This window comes from Mixophyes fleayi, chromosome 7 (assembly GCF_038048845.1).
Source record: "Mixophyes fleayi isolate aMixFle1 chromosome 7, aMixFle1.hap1, whole genome shotgun sequence".
In the NCBI taxonomy this organism is placed as follows: domain Eukaryota; kingdom Metazoa; phylum Chordata; class Amphibia; order Anura; family Limnodynastidae; genus Mixophyes; species Mixophyes fleayi.
Genome location: NC_134408.1, coordinates 127,313,827 through 127,335,116, shown reverse-complemented (window position 1 = coordinate 127,335,116; position 21,290 = coordinate 127,313,827). Strand labels below are relative to the sequence as shown.

The 21,290-nt window shown below is 37.3% G+C and overlaps 1 protein-coding gene across 1 annotated transcript in view; it reads right to left on the bottom strand.

Annotated features, from left to right (window-relative positions):
- LOC142098157 (bile salt export pump-like) overlaps window positions 1-21,290 on the bottom strand; it is a 53,247-nt gene that overhangs the window by 21,796 nt on the left and 10,161 nt on the right. The window contains exons 6-19 of the mRNA XM_075180708.1: window positions 20,932-21,167; window positions 20,725-20,812; window positions 19,830-19,963; window positions 17,900-18,071; window positions 17,672-17,796; window positions 16,535-16,709; window positions 14,332-14,445; window positions 12,029-12,139; window positions 11,015-11,140; window positions 8,671-8,874; window positions 6,984-7,154; window positions 5,130-5,331; window positions 3,538-3,619; window positions 1,706-1,826 (exon numbers count right to left, since the gene is read on the bottom strand). Of these exons, the coding sequence (XP_075036809.1) occupies window positions 1,706-1,826; window positions 3,538-3,619; window positions 5,130-5,331; window positions 6,984-7,154; window positions 8,671-8,874; window positions 11,015-11,140; window positions 12,029-12,139; window positions 14,332-14,445; window positions 16,535-16,709; window positions 17,672-17,796; window positions 17,900-18,071; window positions 19,830-19,963; window positions 20,725-20,812; window positions 20,932-21,167 (2,061 nt within the window). The remainder of the gene's footprint in view (window positions 1-1,705; window positions 1,827-3,537; window positions 3,620-5,129; window positions 5,332-6,983; window positions 7,155-8,670; window positions 8,875-11,014; window positions 11,141-12,028; window positions 12,140-14,331; window positions 14,446-16,534; window positions 16,710-17,671; window positions 17,797-17,899; window positions 18,072-19,829; window positions 19,964-20,724; window positions 20,813-20,931; window positions 21,168-21,290) is intronic.

Sequence of the window (21,290 nt, the reverse complement as noted above, 5' to 3'; positions counted from 1 at the left end):
GCTCACCACCATAATGTCCTCTACTAATTGTAACTACAGGCACAATTTCTTGTACAAAGGCATCCCATCAATTCTTAAATACAGTTAGTGATTTTTCCATCACCGGCTTATGTGGTAAGGAATTCCACAGATTAATCCTGTTCTCCCTACAGTAAAGAACTCTTTAACCAATTCTTATACTGATGGTGAAACCTGCTTTCTTCCGTTCACAAACTATGACCTCTTGTCCACTGTATGGCAAGTGGTACAATAAGTTAATTAGGCAAATTTTTGCATTGAACTTTGAATTGAACCTCTCAAGTTCTCCTTTGTGCTTTTATTATATTTGCCTTTGCAGCTGCTACTTGGCATTCTGTGCTGCTACTTAGCTTTCTGTCAACAAGTAACCATAAGCCGTTTTCCATTTCAGTTTTCCCCAAACGATGACTAAATTGTCAGACAGTATGTGTTCCATGATCTGTAATGCCACATCTGTAATGTACATCTTGTGCTATGTATGCACTGCAGGAACAACCTTTCGAGAGTGAATACTGCTGTGCAAGATGTGAGACAGTAGATCAGAACCAAGATTGAGACTTAAAAATGCATTTCAAATTTAGTCTGATACTAGAATTTTTTTCAGGTTGAGAAACAGCTAGGATAAAAGGGGAAGGTGCAGTTATGCATAATAAAGATTAAAACATAAAGCACCTGGCATCCACCCATGTGTGCTAAAGGAACTATGTTCAGTTTTTGATGGACCACTATTTCTTATACTTACAGACTCACTCACAAGTGAGGCAGTGACACAAGATTATTGGAAAGCAGATATGGTACCATTTTTTAAAAAGGGAACAAAATCAGAACCAGGAAATTATAGACCTGTGGGCAAATTAATTGAAGGTTCTGAAATATATTGTAGAAAATAATCTAATAACACAGTGCCATCATGGTTTAATGAAGTATACCTAACAAACACAATCAGTTTTTATGAGGAGGTAAGTTTCACACTAGATTTTGGTAGTGCAAGTGATGTGATATATTTGGGTTTCGTTCAATGTTGTTCGTTCAATATAACATATATGTATATGAGAGTGTTACGTCTAGAGGAAAATTATGCAAAAGAGAAAAGAATAAAACATGTTCAAACTGGGTATAAACTTTTAGTGGTAATCCACAGGGATTATTATATATGACCCTGTCATTTCAATCTTTTTTTTTGATAAAGACCTTATAGATATCCTAGCAAGAAAGTATAGTGTCTACATTTGCTGATGACACTAAACTATGAAACACATTAAAGGGTCCATCAAGTTTTTCATAAATAGTTTTAATCCAGAAGAAAGTAAAGCAAAACCTTGTTTTTAATAGTTGCCAATTTATCCTCAAAGGGGGAAAAAATCCTTCCTCTTCCCAAAAAAATAGAAACGGAAAACAGAAAAATTCCTTTGGTTGTGTGGCTCTGAACTGAGAGGTATTCCATAAAATAAATAAAATGGTTGTGTATCAATTACTGAGCTGCCATTTTATTCCTCCTTTGTAAACACAGATTAAAATTTATTTTTCCTAATGTGTCTTTAATTAACCCAATATTATCAGTTTTATTCTTTTTGCTGTTTATGTATTCCGAAAAAACTTTGGGATTAGATATATTGTTTTTCAGCTTCAATCTTTGCTAACTGGATTACCTTTTTACATAACAAATTGTTAAGTTAATGTGTCTCACCATTATAGTTTTGTCTTTCTCCTTAAACTGAGATGGCTCAGATGCATCTGGTATTGTCAAAAATGCAGAACTGGGGACCATGGCTGATAGCTGAGATCTTGAGCGTTGGCGAATAGAAGCACTGGAAGATAAAAATGTATAGATATATGCTTAATCTAGGTACTGTACTATTACATCTTATACCATGGGCACCTTCCAGGAAGATCATGTATGGCTGAAAACTCAGCACCAGTCGACGGAAAAAAAACATTCAGAGTCAGGTTATATAGGTAATTATTTATGTGAAATGAATTGATAGATTTTGTATCAGAAATTAACCTTTAACCTCATAGATAAGGGAAAGAAGCATCTCATGACACCATAAAATTACAAATTTCCAAAGGTATAAAAAGGTATACTGTAGCAAATAACATAGACATGTAGAATAAAGCCTAATAAAACCAGAAATGGGATAGGTATATAATCATTTATTTTATTAATCGAATAGAATATCTGTGTCAAACCTAGGTTATACTGTATATTTGCTTCTTCAGTCAATCACTTTATATATTTCAGCCAACAATAAAGGTCATCTTGGAGTGAAAAAGACGAAATGGGGCTATCCCTCTTCCTGGGATTATAAAACCAATAACCTAAATTATCAGACTATGTCTTAGATTAGGGTAAATGCATGCAGTACATGAGTATAAATGTACTCATTTTACTACTGTTGACTTCAACTGTAATAATACAATAGTAGTGTAGTTCAACGTAACATTACAAATGAAGGTTTAACCTCCAACCTCACCAGGATTTTGTGTGAAGTGGGCTAGTGTGACATTCCTTCACTAATGACCATTAGTTTGCTATAATAATAATAATAATAATAATAATAGAATATATATATATATATATATATATATATATATATATATATATATATATATATATTCCTGTAAACAATATGGAATAATACAACTTTTGTTCAATATGTGTCTTACCCTGTAAAAACTATGAGATTTTACAATAAAACATTCTGTACAGTACAAGCTCTTAATGTTTCTAATTGATATGTTTTCAATATTCTCATTGATATGTTTTGGAAACATATATTTACTTAACATTATTAACATAATTTATAGTTATTTTATAAATACTTTTAGAGCCAATATACTGTAACAGTTCCCTATGTATAACAACTATATTTTTACATTTAAAATAAGTAATGATTATATGCTTGTTATCAAAATAGTTATAGAAAAAAGCAAGCACATTCCATTTAATTTAAGTCTATATTTAAATTTCAGTGTTTAATCTATGTCTATTTTGCAAAATATGCTTTAGGAAAAGCTTGCATTTTACTATAACAACATTATAGTGTTTTATTTGTCAAACAGGAACTAAATTTGTGGAAAGAATATTTCAGAAATGGAAAAACTATTCCCAAAGACTGTTTAAAGCAAACAGGAAGAATGTTAAGGAAACTTAAAAAGATTTTGTTTTATATATAATAATTGTTGTTATGACCTGCATGACGTATATGGATTATATTGTATAAGATTCCATACTGTATAATTGTACCTATCTTATTTAATCTTTCTGCATATAGAAATCTAACACAAACCTTTTTTTCCTAGAAATTATAGGTAAGGTATTAGGGTTCAGTTTTCAAATACGTGTTAAGCAACAAGAGTCTTGGTATATATTAATAAGCTAACGCAAAGGCAAAGAGTCATTCATCAACGCATAAATACAATAATTACAGTAGTTGTGCATATAATTAATATATGTATCATGCACCAGTGTCTATTATTCAAGCAGTGTTTAAACAAAATCAGTTGTGATAAGCATACCGCAAGCTCGACTGATAACTGCCTCTACTGAAAGACTGAACCTTCTCCAGCTTGGGTTCCTCAAAGTTTTTGTTGTCTTTTTCTGAAAAATACAAATTTAGCACTTATTTTTTTAGGCATTAAAATGAGCTAATTAAAAAACATAGTTTTAGTTACAGAAAAAAGGAAAATATATTGGTTAAAAAAACATGTGTTATAGATATTGTGTAGATGTTATAAATATTTAGCATATATATTAAACCAAATCAGCATACTGTAATTCTCTCTTTCTCTCTATTATTATCCATTAACATTCACTTACTATTATTATATAGTGCCAACATAGTGCTATCTATCTATCTATCTATCTAACTATCTATCTATTTTCCTAATATCTATTCCCCTTGTTCAGCTATAACAGCTTCCTCTCTTGTTGGAAGACTTTCCACAAGATGTTTGAGTGTTTCTTTGGGAATTTGTGCCCATTCATTCTGTAGAGCATTTATGAGGTCAGGCACTGATGTTGGACGAGAAGGTCTGGCTCGCAATCTCCATTCCAGTTCATCCCATAGGTGTTCCATGGGGTTTAGGTCAATGCTCTGTGCAGGTCAGTCAAGTTCTTCCACACTGAACTCCTCAAACGCCTTTGTAGTCCTTGCTTTGTGTCCTGGGGCACAGTCATGTTGGAATACAACATGACTCTGGCAACAGGTCTGATTGAAACAACTCAATTCAATAATTAACAGGTGTGGCCAAATACTTTTGTTCATATAGTGTATATTAGTCTACTACATCTAGAGGAAAAATATGCACAAGGGAAGAGAATGAAACATTGTCAGACTGGGCATATGTTGTTTGTGGTTAGTATAGGACCCTGTCATTTTCAATCTTGTTTATTTAAGACCTTATAAATAACCATAAAAGTATATTATCCTCATTTGCTGATGACACTAAGCTATGAAACACATTAACAAGTCCATCAAGTTTTTCATAAATTGTGTTGATCCAGAAGAAGACAAAGCAAAGCCTTTTGTTTATCATTTGGCAGTTTATCCTCACAGGGGAAAAAAATCCTTCCTCATCCCAAAAGGATCTATCTATCTATCTATCTATCTATCTATCTATCTATCTATCTATCTATCTATCTATATATCTATCTATCTCACATCCAGGGGGTGGCTGGTAAATTATAGCCCATGGGCTGAGACTCGGCTCATCAGCCTATTAGGAACATTTTGAAGTAAATAAAAATGGAGGTAGCCCAGTGAGCCAGCCCTAGGTATTATTATTATTATTATTATTGTAGATTTGTAAGGCATTACAGTGCTCCGCAGCATCACACAGTAGAGAAAATAGGACATACAAGGTAGACAAAATAAATGCAGCCATGAAAACAAAGTGTATGGAGGACCCTGCTCATTTTAGATCTTACATTCTAAATGGAAGATGGCCCAGCTTAAACAAGAGGAGCAAATGTGGCTTAGCCCACTATGGGACCGGCCCAGGGGGCAGATGCCATTAAGCCCAGCCAGCCAATGCTCTATCTATCTATCTTATATTTCAGCTATAATAAAAAGACCTTGGACTGCAATTAAAGTTACAACTACATCTACCTTTATTCTCCATGTCAGTTAACGCTTTATCTCCTTGACTCTGTAATGTCACCAAAGTAAAATAAACTCCTTTCCTCTCGAGCAGCTCATCGTGTGTCCCTCTTTCCACAGCCCGGCCGTGCTCAAACCCAATAATTACATCTGCGTTTTTGATTGTGGACAGTCGATGTGCAATAGAGATGGTTGTCCGGCCAAAACGAACCTGATTACAAAATATTTACAATAAATGTGATGTACATTTCAACAAGCAGAATGTTTATCATATGGGTTGCAAATACTTTATCCACTGTTTATCCACTTGTCACATCCTACAAATTAGAACTCCTTTTACGAATACATAAAATTCAGTCCTATGCAAAACCATTGTGATTCTCATCTCTTTGATGCCACTCATTCCTGGTAGGCTGCATCCTCATTTTAGTTCAGCTGACAAAGTGAAAAATGGTTACCCTCAGTGGGCCTAATTTATTATATGAAAATGGATCTGGCACAGCACAAAATACCGGAGCCATAACTATGGCTGTACAAGAGGGGCGACCATCCAGGGCGCAATGTTGAAGGGCGGCCAGTTTATGAATATTCTAGGTTAATTTGGCTAAAATTGAAGGGTAGGGGGGGGCAGTTTTCCTTCTTGCCCTAAAATTATGTTTTTAAAGTTATGGCTCTGCAAAATACTATTGGGTGGCCCAATGCCCTTTGATTTGCACAGGAAGCCTTGTGTGGGCCCGGGAGCAGATGTTGGGTGGACCTTGGGGGAGTAGTTGGGTGGACCTAGGTTAGAGAAATTGTGCTGACCTAGGTTGGAGAAGTTGGGTGGAACTAGGGCGGACATTAGGTGAACCTAGGGAGATCCTGCTAAGTACCAAAAAGTACACCAAATTTTACAGAGCAGTGCAAAAGTGAGAGTTCATTTTGTGAAGTGAGATTATTGAAATTAAATAAAGGGTTTTGAGAGGGATCATGTTTAGTATGACAAACAGCAATTTTCTTTCTGCAAAAACTTTGAATTTTGCTCCAGCTGTAAGCTGGTGGATATCAGGTATTCTCCTATACTTTAAATAGGATGCATTTTACACCTACTGCTTGCACTGTGGCAGGGAAGCTTTTTTCTAGGCGCACCCCATCCTCCTAACTTTCCTCCAAAACGCTTTGAATTGTTGCACCAGTGACAGGTGCGTGGATCACCCACTCAGTATTGTGATGTCTCACCACGGCAAGGAAATGCCTCCCAAATTTCCTGGGACAATCTCTTTAACTGGAGCCTGTCCAGCCTAAATGGAAATAGTTGGACGGTATGGCTTTTGTTGCAAAGTTTACATTTTGGTACAATGCACCTCAGATTTTTTCACTTCCCCATAACCTTAGGTACACCTCTAGTTTGCAGAGGCTTTTCCAAAAGATGGCAATATAGTCATACACTTTACAATGTGCTGGGTGAACCATATAGGCGCAATGGTGCAACACCAAGATGTTTTGCAGTGCACATCCAGTACACTGCGGAAATTAGGTCCACTGTGTGTAAGATGCACTATCAGACACAGGGTGAATGCCATCTATTTCAACATAAAACAACAAGCTGTGAAGACACAACATTCCATTTTCAGCCTTCTGAATGTGACATATTTAGAATTTCTGTAAAAATGTATTAATTAATTTCAGAGTAGTATAAATTTATTTTTTAAAGGGAGGGAAGCTCACTGTACTTTGCTACCGCACATTTCACTATCTCTGGGTAAACTGAATATTTTATTTCGTTCACGAGTCCTCAACAAGTACAATTTTAATCATTTGTTTTTTAATTAATATGCGACTACTAATTAATAATCTTTAGACATTTGTAAAGCAAATTTCCACCTTATCTAGAGCCTCTTGGACAGTTGCTTCACTCTCGTTATCCAGAGCAGACGTGGCCATGTCAAGGAGGAGGATTCTGGGATTTCTGACCAGAGCCCGAGCAATGGCAATTCTCTGCTTCTGTCCTCCACTCATCTGCCCACCACCTTCTCCGACAAGGGTGTCAAATTGCTAAAAATGTAAGCAAATAGGTGTTACAAAAATGGAGAAGCTTTTGAAAGTCACTACAAAAAATAAATGCTTGATGTCGATTTATTCCATATGTACAGCTGTCACAATGGCCACAAGGATGATCCTTAATTCTAACCAGCTAAGTAAAGAATGTATAGTAACGTTTCTGAATAGCAAGATATTTGTTTAGTGCTCAGATATTATATATATCTATAATAGTGTCCTGCTATCTATGTATGTGTCTGTTTGCCTGTCTGTCTATCTATCTATCTATATCAATATTTGCATATAAAACTATACCTGCTATGACGAGAAAGCAGCCAAGTTTCTGCGAATACTAATTGCAAACAAAATAGACATTAAAACAACCATGTATGAAATGTGATAGTAAAATAGAATGACATAAGTATTTTGAAGAAAAGCAGTGTTTCTATTACCAATCACTAATCACACGTTTCCATGAGCTGGAAAAATTCCCTAATTGTGGAGGCTCGCTTGTGTAAACAACATAACGGGCACAAGGGCTCTGACCAGGTATAAATAGCAGAGAAAGTACAGGAGAACATCTACATAAACTGTGAGCTACTGGGGTCAACGGTCATGAAGCTTCTCATCTTTATCTTGCTGTGTGGAGCAGTGTCAGCGAGAGTGCTACCAGAGGGTAAGTACTTAGTCTACTGTGTATGGAGTGTTTGGAATGGGTCTAGACTGCCGTTGGCTCTATGGGTGTTGATGAACTGCATCTTACAGTCAGAATACTGGGAGTTGCTGTACATCAGTAGCTGGAGACCTGTAGGTTACCTATAACTTAGAGTAAAATGTCATATTAACATTTAGTGCAAGAGACAAGCATCAGATTTGTTGTGGTCTGACGAAGTGTTATTTGTGGCTGCTGCTTGCAGCAAATCATATCTCACCCTCTGGCACTGAAAACGCCCCTCTTTTATTATATTCTCCTATTAAAGTCTCCTCCTAGTCAAAATCAGCATTGGTTTTTATCACTGCCCACCTGGCAGCACCACAAGACCACTACCCAACTAGTGGTTTAACTAACTACTCTTTGTACGCTTATAGATAAGTACAATTTTAGCTGTTTCAATATTGAAACCACAACTGTACAAAGCTTTTCTGTTATCTAGGAGACTGCAAGACGGTCACTCACACTTTGGCTTCTGATCCAGACTGTTGCAAGATCGAGAGACCTCTTAAGCAATAGTTTGGAACGTCTGTTTTCACAAAACAAGAACACTGATAGCATGTTGGTCAGACTGATTTAAATACAAGCACATCAGTTATCATCCCTCTTTTTTAACTGCCATAGTCCTCAGCCATATCGTTGTTTTCTTCAACTCCCAATAAACTCTTGCTGGGCTTGGAGGGCTAAGACACTTTAACAACATGGTTCTCCCTGATTTCCACAAACAGTTTTTTTTTTGCTACTCTTTTTCTCATATTATTATGCAAAGGTTGTTCAAATGTTCACGTTAATGAATTTGAAATAAAATAAAAAAAATACCTGTGGTAGCTCCATGATGAAGTTATAGGCATTAGCTTCTTTTGTTGCTGTAATGATCTCCTCCATTGTTGCGCTGTCCTTACCAAAGCGGATGTTTTCAGCTATTGTTGTTGCAAACAAGACTGGCTCCTGCTCTACAATGCCAATCAGAGAACGCAGCCATTGAATGTTCAATGAGCGAATGTCATGTCCATCCAGAGTAACCTGCCAAATTCAAAGTGAGAACACAATGACCACACTGAGAGGAGACATACGGGATCTGTAGCATACCTGCCAACATTTAGACATGCAAAATTGGGAAAAATAAGCCCGCCCTCAATCTGTCCAGAAAAGCCCACTTCTGAGTGACACTCTGCCCCTTTCTGGGACTGCTAATCAGGGTTATCTCGCCAAAATACGGAACTTTGAAAGGTATTGTGGAAGTCAAATAATTGGATGAAGTAAGCTAAATTGATTAATATTGTTTTACCGTGAGATTGCAATTAGTACGCCAAATATAATGGTACAATCGCATGGATTAATACCACATATACATTTGCACTTACACTTGTAAATAGTATACATTTATTAAGGTTCCAATCCACATTTATTTATTAGTAAAATGTATTAGAGATTATTTATACATAGATAATACTACAGTAAGGGTAATTATGGTACAGGCCCACGGAAATATGTGGAGTTTCTATTAGCTGAAATCTGGTGTCAATAGGGAAGCGATCGCATATTGCAATCACAAATTAGGAATGGTGTGAGATTAATACTCAAAAGTACTTTGTTAATGAGTCTGTTTAAACTGGTTAGGCGTCGGGAAGACACATAGGCAACAGTTGGAGTAAGTTTCCTATCCTTTGAGAAGAGATCAAATGAACTGACCTATGACCAGCAGTCTACTGGAACATCGTTAACCCTGGACCAATGAAGACCTCTCTTAGTGTTATCTGTGTATATTTGTGACATCATCACTGGTTATGTTAATTCAAACTGCATATAAGCAAGTCCCTGGTTCAGTGTAAATCTCTCTTCCTGACTGCAGACTACAAGGCTGAATATGGACCTGGGCCCAGGACGCGCATGCATAATGTAATGTATTCGGTTTATACTTTCCTGTTTATTGTTAAACCTTTTATGCATCAGCATGACTTGTTGTAAATCCTGCTATCTTTTGCTATTAAATCTATGTGCGTTGAAATCACAATAATCGCATTGGACAATGTTTATTGATAGCGACAAAACGAACATTACAAAGAGAGTAGGAAAGAATGTTTGCAAATCACACTGCCCCCTGTTCCCCAAGCTTGCTGCCTTGGTGTTATCTTCAACGCCATCCTTCACACGCTTCCAGTTGCTGACTTTGACCTCCCTCTAACCTACGCCTCTCCCCTCTCTGGTAATACCTCTCACTGAAGCCTCCAAGACTTTCCCTGTGCTGCTACTAAGTTATGGAATGCCCTACCCTGCCTGAACAGACTCTCTTGCAACCTTCAATCTTTCAAGTGTTCTCTCAAAATTCTCCTATTCACTATAGCCTAGCCTATCCTCACCTGATACTACTCCCTCTGTATGTTCTACCAGCTCCAGCCCCATGACCACCCTCTGCGAAACTAATTCTTATTGTATCAGCATTGAGTTCTCCTTCTTGACTGCCCTATCTACCCGTTGTCTAACGTCTGCACCTCCTTCATCAAACTTGTATGCACTTGTTCTGTTTTTATATGTGTATTTTGTATGATTTTTAACTTTGACTGACCTGCGCTATGAAGTTTTATGGCACCTTACAAATATACAATGATGATGATTATTAAATGTGAATGCTATTAATTTCATGTTGGGACTGGTTGGTGGGCAAATAGTCCTATTTATTAAAAGTGAATGTTATTTAATGTCAGGGCCGGATCGGTGAAGCCCTGCTCATTGCTCCACCGATCCGGTGGAAAGTCATTGCTTGACTTTCCATATATCATGTATATATTACTTTTAGAAAGAGGGCCCCAATTTTTCAGACATACATTGCCCACCTGACAATATTGTCCCACTTACAACATGAGGGCTACTTTAAATTTTCAATCCGCCCATGCTGTATGGTGTGATGCTGACACCTGAGATGACAGATACAACTTATTTCTTGGATAAATGTCTTTTTATTGTTCACATCACAAATAACACAGTACACTTTTGTCAGGATGACACCAGGAGACCCTAGCTCTGGCTAGACACAGAGAGGTGTGGCAAATAGCCCTCTTTGTGGCAATGGATATATGCTATATATATGATGGCAGATGCACACACAACAAGTTAGCAAAGATTGTTACAATTATCACCAAACCACAATTGCTTAAAAACTCACCATGCCCTCAGGAGGATCATAAAAGCGCTGAATCAGTTGAATTGTTGTGCTTTTTCCTGCTCCACTGGGTCCAACAAAAGCTGTGGTCTCTCCGGACTTAATAATCATGCTTAGCCTGTCTAAAATCTGAGTAGAGAAGTAACATTTGTCATTATTTAATAAAAGTCTGCGTTTACAGTGACTAAATTAATTATCGGAGTGTACAGTTTAAAGAAATACCGCATTGTAGAGAAATACCGCATTGCGATCCTAATCTTTAATATTGGTTTAACCCCACGCAGACATAATACAGTATTGACCAACTTCAGCCACAAAGAGTTGTTTTGGCACCCAAGGCAATGATGTGAAATTGTGACTTGATTTTGTGGTTGACAATATCACCAGTATTAGCTATCTCTCCATGTTCTAAATATGCCAAAAATGCACTGAGACAGTAAAGTGAAGCCTATTGGAGCATTTGATTTATGGAATAATGCATAAATCACTTTCATGGTCACATAGGGAATGAGGTGAATATTTTGTTGTCTAGTTTTGAAAATGTCACTATTTTCTACAGGTAGGTAAATTAAGTTTTGGTAAACTTTTTTTTTTGTTTAATTATGTATTTGACCCATTTGAGAAGTGACTAGAAACATTTTTCTCTAAGAAAACTTGCACATTGGGGGAGGGGATGTTGCAGGACTGGTGCTACGTGATCTGTAATCAGTGTAATATCTGGATGAAGTAATTGAAATTGAGGAAGATAAGGATAAACAATTATAAATATTGTTCAAACACCGTCTATTACAACTGTGAGGTAATTAATCTCTGACATGGATGAGGAATGTCCTAAGTGGGTCTCTGTGACTATGATGAATAGTGATGTCAGAAGTTGACATAGATAAGGATATCCTTCACAGCGGTTTATACAACCATTCACATAGCTCATGTACTATATGCTCCTGGTGCATTCTTTCAACTCAATCTCTGCTCATTATGGAAACTGGAATTACATTGTTGCTATCTGCAGCCTACCTTGACTTCTGGTCTGGATGGGTAGTTGAAATTAATATTATGAAATTCAATTTCTCCCTTAACTTTATCCAGTTTATATCCCTCTTCTGACATGCAGTCAATCATTGGCTCCTGCAATAGAATGGAAAGTCTTAATGAAGAGCTAGAATTTGCAATGTATAACTTTTTATAAACAAATTCAACCCATTATTATCAAAGGCTTTGGGAACATATTAGAATTGATTATCGTCAAAAGTCAAAGTCAGTTTTCTTGCAAACGATTCCTCCTCTTACTCCGTAACACTAAGTAACTCAGTAATATTGAAAGATTACTTGAAGATTAAATTTGCTGATGTCATATCTGGATATGTAGTATAATAGTTAGAATATGTAATATTGCCCATTCCTCTGGGAAGCAATGCATGTTGGGTGGAAAAAGAAGTGCTCCTATAAAAACTATTCTACAGAGTTCCCCGGTGCATGTGCATTGAAAATCCTGGGGTATTCCTGTGTACTTAGCGGGAATAAAGCTGTCTTTATGGTCCATGATGTTACACAGAGAGCACATGTCAAACGTAACCAAATAAACCAAATTAAAATTCAAGCTTGTTTTTAATTACGACTTTTTCAAATGTTTGCTTTCATTAGAGGACTGTAAATGAGCATCAGTAGCTATACATTAATGGGGATTTGTAATATTATGAATATTAATAATTGTTATATATATATATATACGGAGCTGGGGCTTAAATTCTAACCGGAAGTGATGTTGCGGTTTCTGGAAATACGCATTTGGTGCATTCCAATGCATTCAGTGAGGACGGAAGTGTTTGGACATGAATGGATTAGAGGAAAAGGCCTCCACTATTTAAATTTGCTAAGTAGCGTGACTGGATATGACCCCTTGAGAAAGTCTTTTGGAGACGAAATGCATCGGGGACGATGTGACTGGCTTACCCCTACATTGAGATAAGAAGTGGGATGTGCTCTATTTGACCAGGAGTTCTGTTTACATTTTGGAACATCTATCTCGGTTTATGGAGGAGGACAGATAAGCTACTTTGTTTTATATTTTACGTACGGGCATAACTTTTGCTCTATGATGTTTTTAAGTGTTTTTAAGCATTATTTACATGAAATTATGTTTTTGATTATCAGCCTGAGTATCATTGAGATACTGCATTTATATAAAACGGTACTACCCTATTTCGGCTATTTTTTTGAGTTGTAGTTCAGATCTGGATTCACCTTTGGGCGATAAGAAGAAGGAATATTAGAATATCATCATTACACTTACCCACTCCTCTACACATCAGATAAGATGATTATTATTTACACCTCTGGCACGGGTCTAATTGGCACTGCTTATACACTGATATTTATGTAAATAAATTACACTATGTGTGGCACTTCTTTTTCTTTGTGTTTTTGAATATTTAAAATAAGCTTATGTGCTCAACAGTTTCACTTTGTGGCACTGGATATGATTAGTTAATTATCTCTCATCTTTGTAGTTATCTTAATTTGTTAGTTCTCACTAGATAGATGTTACATATTTATATCCTCATGATCCCTGCTGGATAACATTGTCATGCCAGGATATAGCTTTCTGACCATATTCCAGGATTTAAAAGCTGTATATTCTGTGTGCCGTATGTCCCTGTGATTAGTGTTCATAGACGTATCTAAGCAGTTATTATCTGTGGCGGCTTAGAACAAATGCAGTCTGGGCTCACTTAGAGTCCTGTCTGTAGAGGGTAAAGCCCCATTCATGTATACAGGCATAAGTGTTACTATTTATAAACACATTCCAGATACAGTTTAAATGGCACATTTAATTTTTCCCAAGTTAATAACCGAGCTGATACACAAAAACTGGACAGTTTAATCCAACATCTACTAACATTGCTGAAAGACCCTAAAAACAAATTAGACATTTGCTTTCATTGTATAACTTACAGATAAAAGCTAATAGCTGATTGGTTGTAACGGTTTGGTACAGCACTGAACTAGTCTTTACTGACTGAATGGTGTGATAAGCTGAATTGCTATGCAGAAAGTTGCTCTAGTGCAGACTTGGCTAACCTGAGGCTCCCCAGGTGTTGTGAAACTACAAGCCCCAGCATGCATTGGCAGTAGATAGCCAGTCAATAGTTGGGAGGGCATGCTGGGTCGTGTAGTTTCATAACACCTGGAGAGCCTCGGGCATTAGTGTCAAATATTCTGGGATAGAAGATCCTAGCTATGGACACAACAAGTGATTAACAAATCCCATTCACTGAATATTACTGTATAGTGTTGTGTTTTATAAGCGTCAGGCTTACCTTGTCGATGGTCTCAAATATGTTTGTGGCAGCTCCACGTCCAGATGCAAAGGCCTGTAAACAGGGTGATGCTTGTCCAAGGCTCAAAGCACCCACCAACACACCAAAAAACACCTAGGACAAAGACGACAAGTTGAAATTTGGTTTCCCATCACTACAATAGACTTGTGCTTACAATGGAGTGATAGTTATAAATTAAAGGACCTCACAGAAGTATATTGCATAGGTGAGTGCTTATTTGTCAATTCACTAAGATCTAGCACCTCAATTAATGTTGCCCATTGATGTCACTGGTACCAAGGGAATTTATTTCCATGAAAATGTCTGATTCCATTCTGTCTAGGTGTCCTCTGCCCTCTAGAGCTGCAATGCATTTTGGTTTTCTGGGACAGTCCCTGTATTTACAGTTAGAAATGTATAACTTAGAATACTTATTATTTTAGAGAATGATTAATAGGATTATAGTGATTTTGATCCTTGAACTGTATTAACATAATGACTTATGGAAACTAGATAGATGGAATTGTTTGGAATTAGCTAAACCTACTTCCTGTCACATGGTGGATTGTCCTGATTTTCATTTCCAAATGTTAGTGGCCCTTCCAGACCTGTCATTTATCTACTGTAGCTGCTGACAGTGATTACAGCCTCAATAAACCAATCCTGCATTGGCTGCTATGTCTACAGTTATGCCCTTGTCTGTACAGTATTAATTACCATCAACTAATAATTCCACATTGGGCACATTTGTGTTTGTTTTTTTCATTTATAACAGTAATTACTAAAAGGATACACTGCTTTATTGAAAAATAATCTGTACAAAACTTTACTGGACAGGTTTCTTTAATTGATAATATTAAGCAGAAGTAACTATTCTAAAATTGAGCAGGAAATCAGTACATCTTTACAGTTTATCTTTACTATGAGTATTTAAACCAGATAAGAGTAAACTTTAGAATGCACACAAGTTTAAAGCTTACAGTATTAGATCAATACAAAAACAGGTGGAATGTATGAACTTCGTTACATATAAATGTGTGTGTTGACCCCTGTTAGGCAATACTGTTCCTCCCACTCTCTAACTCCTATGTGGATTGGTGCTTACCTCCATCCCCTTCCTCACATCATGACACTGCCCCTGTCATGCAGGCCTGTCCTCACTAACATCATAGGTCACTGCCTCCCACAAGTTCAGTATACACTCAGCTCCTGAAACACTGTGCTGCTGTGAGCATTCAAATGATCTGATTGGCTAAGAGCTTTTCTCTCCTTGCCCCTTTCAAAACCGGGGGCACACATACGAGCAGGAGATGCTCAGAAAACAATTTCCTGAATAAACTCCTTTAAAGTGATGTTGGCTGTGCGTCAACTATACTTTCAAACCCAGCTGCAATAACCATAGCTTTAACAATTGGTAAAAATGGTTTCATGCTACTGTGTTCTATGAAGTGTATTAAATGTAGCAATGGGAGATGGCTCTGCTCTTTCAAAGTGGCCCGGGGGCAATTGTTCTCTTGCTTTCTCTGCCAATCCTCCCCTTGCTGCCATTGAAAATCTCAGTGCAAAATGACATATGTCCATGTTTTGCTTAATATTTCTAGACAAGTAATGGGAAAATCAACTCCACTGATAAACATGGTATATTCCAACTCAAATTAATATGCAGAAGTCAGGTGTGGGGTGCACTTTTTATACAGACAGTTTGTAAAAGTCAATTTCTTCACATCTACCATCCTGTAAGTTCCACCTTTCTTATGCTCTAGAACAGTGTTTCCCAAACACAGTCCTCAGATACCCCTAACAGTGCATGTTTTCCATATCTCTTTGCTGGAGCGCAGGTGTATTCATTAGTGACTGATACATTGTAACAGATCCACAGGTGGTATTAATTATTTCACTTGTGACCTGGAAAACCTGCACTGTTAGGGGTCCCTGATGGCTGGGTTTGGGAAACACTACTCTAGAACATGTGGTCAGTTCTGCTCTAGAATACATTTTACACAAGTAATGAGGAAAATTATGTTTTTCAGGCAGTCATGGGGTTGAATGGCCAGTTTTGACCTTATGGGCAAACAGACATACATAGCCTTTTTTACATCAACAGTAACACACATGTTGGCCAACAATGTTCTGCTTCAGAATATAACGTTGGGCATTCTGCTCCAGAACATCCCAGCACTGGAAAAGTAAACTAATATTTTACCTGCAAAAGGTTTCCAGGTGAATATTCTTCCTCCTCAAGAACCAATTTGGAGCCATACCAAAAAGCCAATGCATAACAAAGGAAAATTATAAACCACAGGTAACCAGTAAAGAATCCCATGATAACGCCTTTCCTTATTCCCCAGCGCTGAGCATACACAAGATTTTTGTCATATCTGTTGGAAGATAAAAAAATTCAACACAAGTATTAAACATATAACATAAATCATATAACATCATATCATATAAATCTTATCTTATAAATATTTTATGTAAAGGCTAACTCTGATCAATAGATTATAGATTCTTAAGTACCTTTAGTTTCTATGTTACAGGTTGCAAGAGATTCCTGCCATAGAACTCTAATTGGCTTCCCCTAGTCATAGGTTAAGAAGGCGTTGGCTTATGAACAATGGGACAGAGGGCAGGAAATAGTGTTAATTAATCTAAAATTAATAAAATAAATGAAGATGCTAGGAAAAACCCTAAACACATTTATAATAATGATCAAATACAGCTATGCTGGAACAATGCTGGAAGCATTCATCCAAAGCAGGGCAAACTGGGAGCTGTAGTTCAACGACATCAGCAGAGATAGAGGGCCATTGGACTCCCAAATTCAACAAGGAGCGGATCTGAAGATACGTGCGCTGATGTACTTGGGTGCAAGTCTGTCCAATGGCTATTCGGATTATAAATGTGTATATATATATATATATATATAATGTCACCAGTCAATAATAAAGGGACTTAGACTAGCCCTGTTGCTGGAACAAGAGATACAGCAGAATAGCAAGTAACTTTGCATACCCAGCGCTTGATTCAGACGTGGCTGCATCTGCTTGAGTTTGGCACACCCTTACTGTAAATTGAATACGACCATATGCCCCTTCCCTGTCCTGTTCACTTCCCGAAATAGTAGACTGTATTAGGTGCCCTTTACGCTTGAAGATGGACTGGTCATGGCTGTGATTACTGGCGTATGGTTGAGTTCTGGGCATGCGCAGAGTGATTTTGCGCATGATATGGTCATAATCGCTAGATACATGCCTTGATGAATCAGCCCCAGAGATCTTAATAGAATTGTACACATATTACAAATACGCTCCAAATTAATAATGAAACAAGCATTACGAACCTATCAACTTCTTTTAATTCTCCACCAAACGCTGCTACAGTTCTAATACCGGAGAGGACTTCATCTGCGACCGCCCCGGCTTTAGCATATGCAAGCAGTTCTCTGCCCGTCAGTCTTGCAACCGCCTGTGGCAAAAAGGATATATTAGATAACCCAATATGTGGCCATGAAAACAGATGTTCATGTCAATAACTATTTATGGTTACCGCTTCACCGAAAATCTCTTACCAGAGCCATAAAAGCAGCTCCGATACCAATGAGAGGGCTCACAGCGATAATCACCAACGTCAACTTCCAACCATTCACAAATCCTAGCAGGAACCCAAATAAAAAGGTGGTAAACCTCTGGATAAATATCCCCACTTGGTCAGCAATGGCATCGTTAATTTTGTTTATATCACTGTGGGGGAAAAAAACAAAAACAAAATCATTACTGTCAAAAATAACATGCTAAACTATCATAGGTCTGTTTTTATGAGTCTGGTAAAAGAAGAGACACAGAAATTCTAGATTATATTGTACTACATAACTGAGGTAGCTATTTATACACTAGTAACATCTCTGGGCATTAATCAAAAATGACTGATTCCATTATATATAGATGAGGTTAAAGTTTAATGATGATGGCGCCTGCTGGTCCATGATTCATATTTATTTTAATAATCACCATTTACTGCTAGTTTCAGCAACTTGTGTGCAAATCAAGCCATTTATATATTAACTCCATCAACATTTGAGTCAAGCATACACCACTATTTTCACTGGTAAACTTGTGTGTTGAATAATTATACATCCACTACTTAGAGGAGGGAGTGTGGCCTGAACTAGTAGTCCCTGATTGCCTTGAATAGAATTTTTGATAATAAAGCATACAACCCAGTCCCTTTAAATCAGCTATTGGTGCGGGCTATCCTATGAGCTACCAATGACAGAGGTCTGTTCAGACAAAATGGTGTATTACAGCGTCAATGCCTAGCTCTTGGTGAATTTTTCTTTACCCACGTAGTAACATTTGATGGGAATATCTGGGACATCCGAGGGAGCCTCAAAACTTTTAGCGTGGACTCTTTTACATGACCATACGTAACATATTAAAATAAAGACTAATAGACATTCAGGTTGAAAACCGTATGGCCCTGATTCATTAAGGAAAGTAAAGCAAGAAAATTAGTAACTTTGCACCTTAACAAAACCATGTTGCATTGGAGGGGGAGGCAAATTTAAAATGTGATGGCAGATTGATACTTGGAGTAAGGCAGGTCCTAGATCAGCTTTAAATTTCAGTCTACAAATAAAGCTATCATGTATTTGTGTGCTACATGAAAAAACAGCCAGTATTTATCTTATGTGCAAAGTAATAAACTAGTTTTCACCCCTTGCATTGTAACATGGTTTGTCCTAGAGAAAATTTGCTCATTTGTTTGCTTTACTTTCCTTATTAAATCAGGCCCAATATGTCTAACAATAACAGGTAAACGTTAAATGGCCAATGTACATAAACTCCCACAAATAACTACTAGTGACATTCACATGCATACATGGTGATGTTTAATTTATTGGAGAAGCTTTTCTTGCTGTACACGTTAGACCTCCTGCCAATAAAGCATCTGAAGGAAACTTAACAGTGAAGGAGAAAACTACAACTTGCCTTCAGATAGTTATCAAAAAGACATAAAATATCATATATTGTCTGTTATGGTATGGAAACCGTGACTAGTTTGATAACACTTTAACCATCCTGTCCCTCGTTTCTCACATAATATGGATTATAGGAAGTACTTTTTATAGCCCTTGCTTTTGTTCCCCAGCTCAACAGACTACAACTGTAGTGTTTAATTACATGTGAATTAGAGGACATTGTAGCTCATTGTAAATATGTATATTGTTATTGTATATTGTTGATGTGGCAGTGAGGATGTTATTCATTGTCCTTAAAGTGAAGCCAGAGGGGTTATTGGTAGGGATCAGATTGCAAGATACTGGCCAGGGGAAGGGGAAGGCTAATTAGTATCCATTGTTCTCACAAGACTATTCCAGACATTTGGTCTACAATCGGCAGGAATAGGTACTGTGGAAGTACAGCTCATCTCCTGGATGGAGACCAATTCCCAAGTGGCTACGATCACCTGAGAGGTTTTTTGCATATATATACACTTACTCAGACATCCTGGTATTCAGCTCACCAACTGATGTACAGTCAAACCAACCAATTTCCATCCTCATCACTTTGCGGAAGTAGAGCTTTCTTATTCTTTGGATTTGCCGGGCGGCTGCTGTTACCCAAAAACAAATCTGTGGTGGGGAATAATAGGAAGCAACACAATTAATACGGATTCTTTGCTAGTTCTTTGCGATTAGTGGTGGAACAGAATAGTTTAAAAGGCAGTACTAGTTTATTGGTTGGACCCAACACATTTTGAAGATCATATATGAAAACTGATGCCCAGATTATAATGCAAAAAAGGTGCTATAATCCCAAGCAACCACTGATTGGTTGTTAAGGGATACACTACCACCGATATCTGAGCACTAAATTGCATAATACTGCATGCTACAAAAATCCAGGGGAAAAAAAGAAAACAAAGCGTAACATACTATAGGGGAAATTAAATTGACCATGTTACTCTCACGAGCCCACACACTATAATCATTAGCACAGTCATTTTTAAGCAGGTTTCTGCTTGCAGCTCTCAGAGCTGCAAGCAAAAACCAGCGTTGAAATGACCGTACTAATGGTCATAATGCGTAGTATTACCGTACTAATGGTAATAATTCACACTGATACTGTAGTAATGGTAATAGTGCGCGGGACGCGTTAGTCTCACAAGTAACGCGGTCAATTGAATTCCCCCCTATGCATACTATATCAATAATTCAAAGACACTGCTAGTGAAAGAATACCAAATGTGTCATTGTTCATAGGGGATAGAGATATTTGCTATTAAAGACAAGTCATCATCATGATTGTGTCAGCGTTTAAAAACAAATGAGTAGGTTACGGTTTAGGAATCTCTATCATTCAGGCCCTATGGACCTATGGTTATTGCACTTACTTGCATGTATCCAAGAAAGAGAACAGCACATCCTATCCCAGCATAGTACCCTGCAAATCTGGTCATTTCTGATTCAATATCCAGCATGCTGTCAGTAAGCAAAGGAAGAGGATGTGACTTCATGCATAATAAAGCCAAACAATACAATGCACAATTTTAGTAAGTGCAAACTAAATTAGTTCATAATTTTTTAATGATATCTCTTACCCACAGCTCATTGTCTCATTTTCCGCGTCAAAGGATCCATTAATCCACATGATAGTGTTGTTTATACAAGTCCTGTTAGGATTTCGGAGTTCTTGTAATTCAATATCATACAATATAAACGTGTCAATCATGAGACCGAAGACCAGCAACATGCACGGCTGCGCTGCGCCATGAACCATCGCGGAGAGACCACCGAAGACCATCAAACAGGTCTCAGAGCAAGAGGCGAACCGAAACTGTAGACAAGTCAACAATGGTAGGAGTCAAAATTATGGTGCCACCTAATGCCTATCCTGAGTATGAACTCTATTTGTGTCTCTAAAGTGGGTGTACTGCTAATTAATTTAATATTATAACAT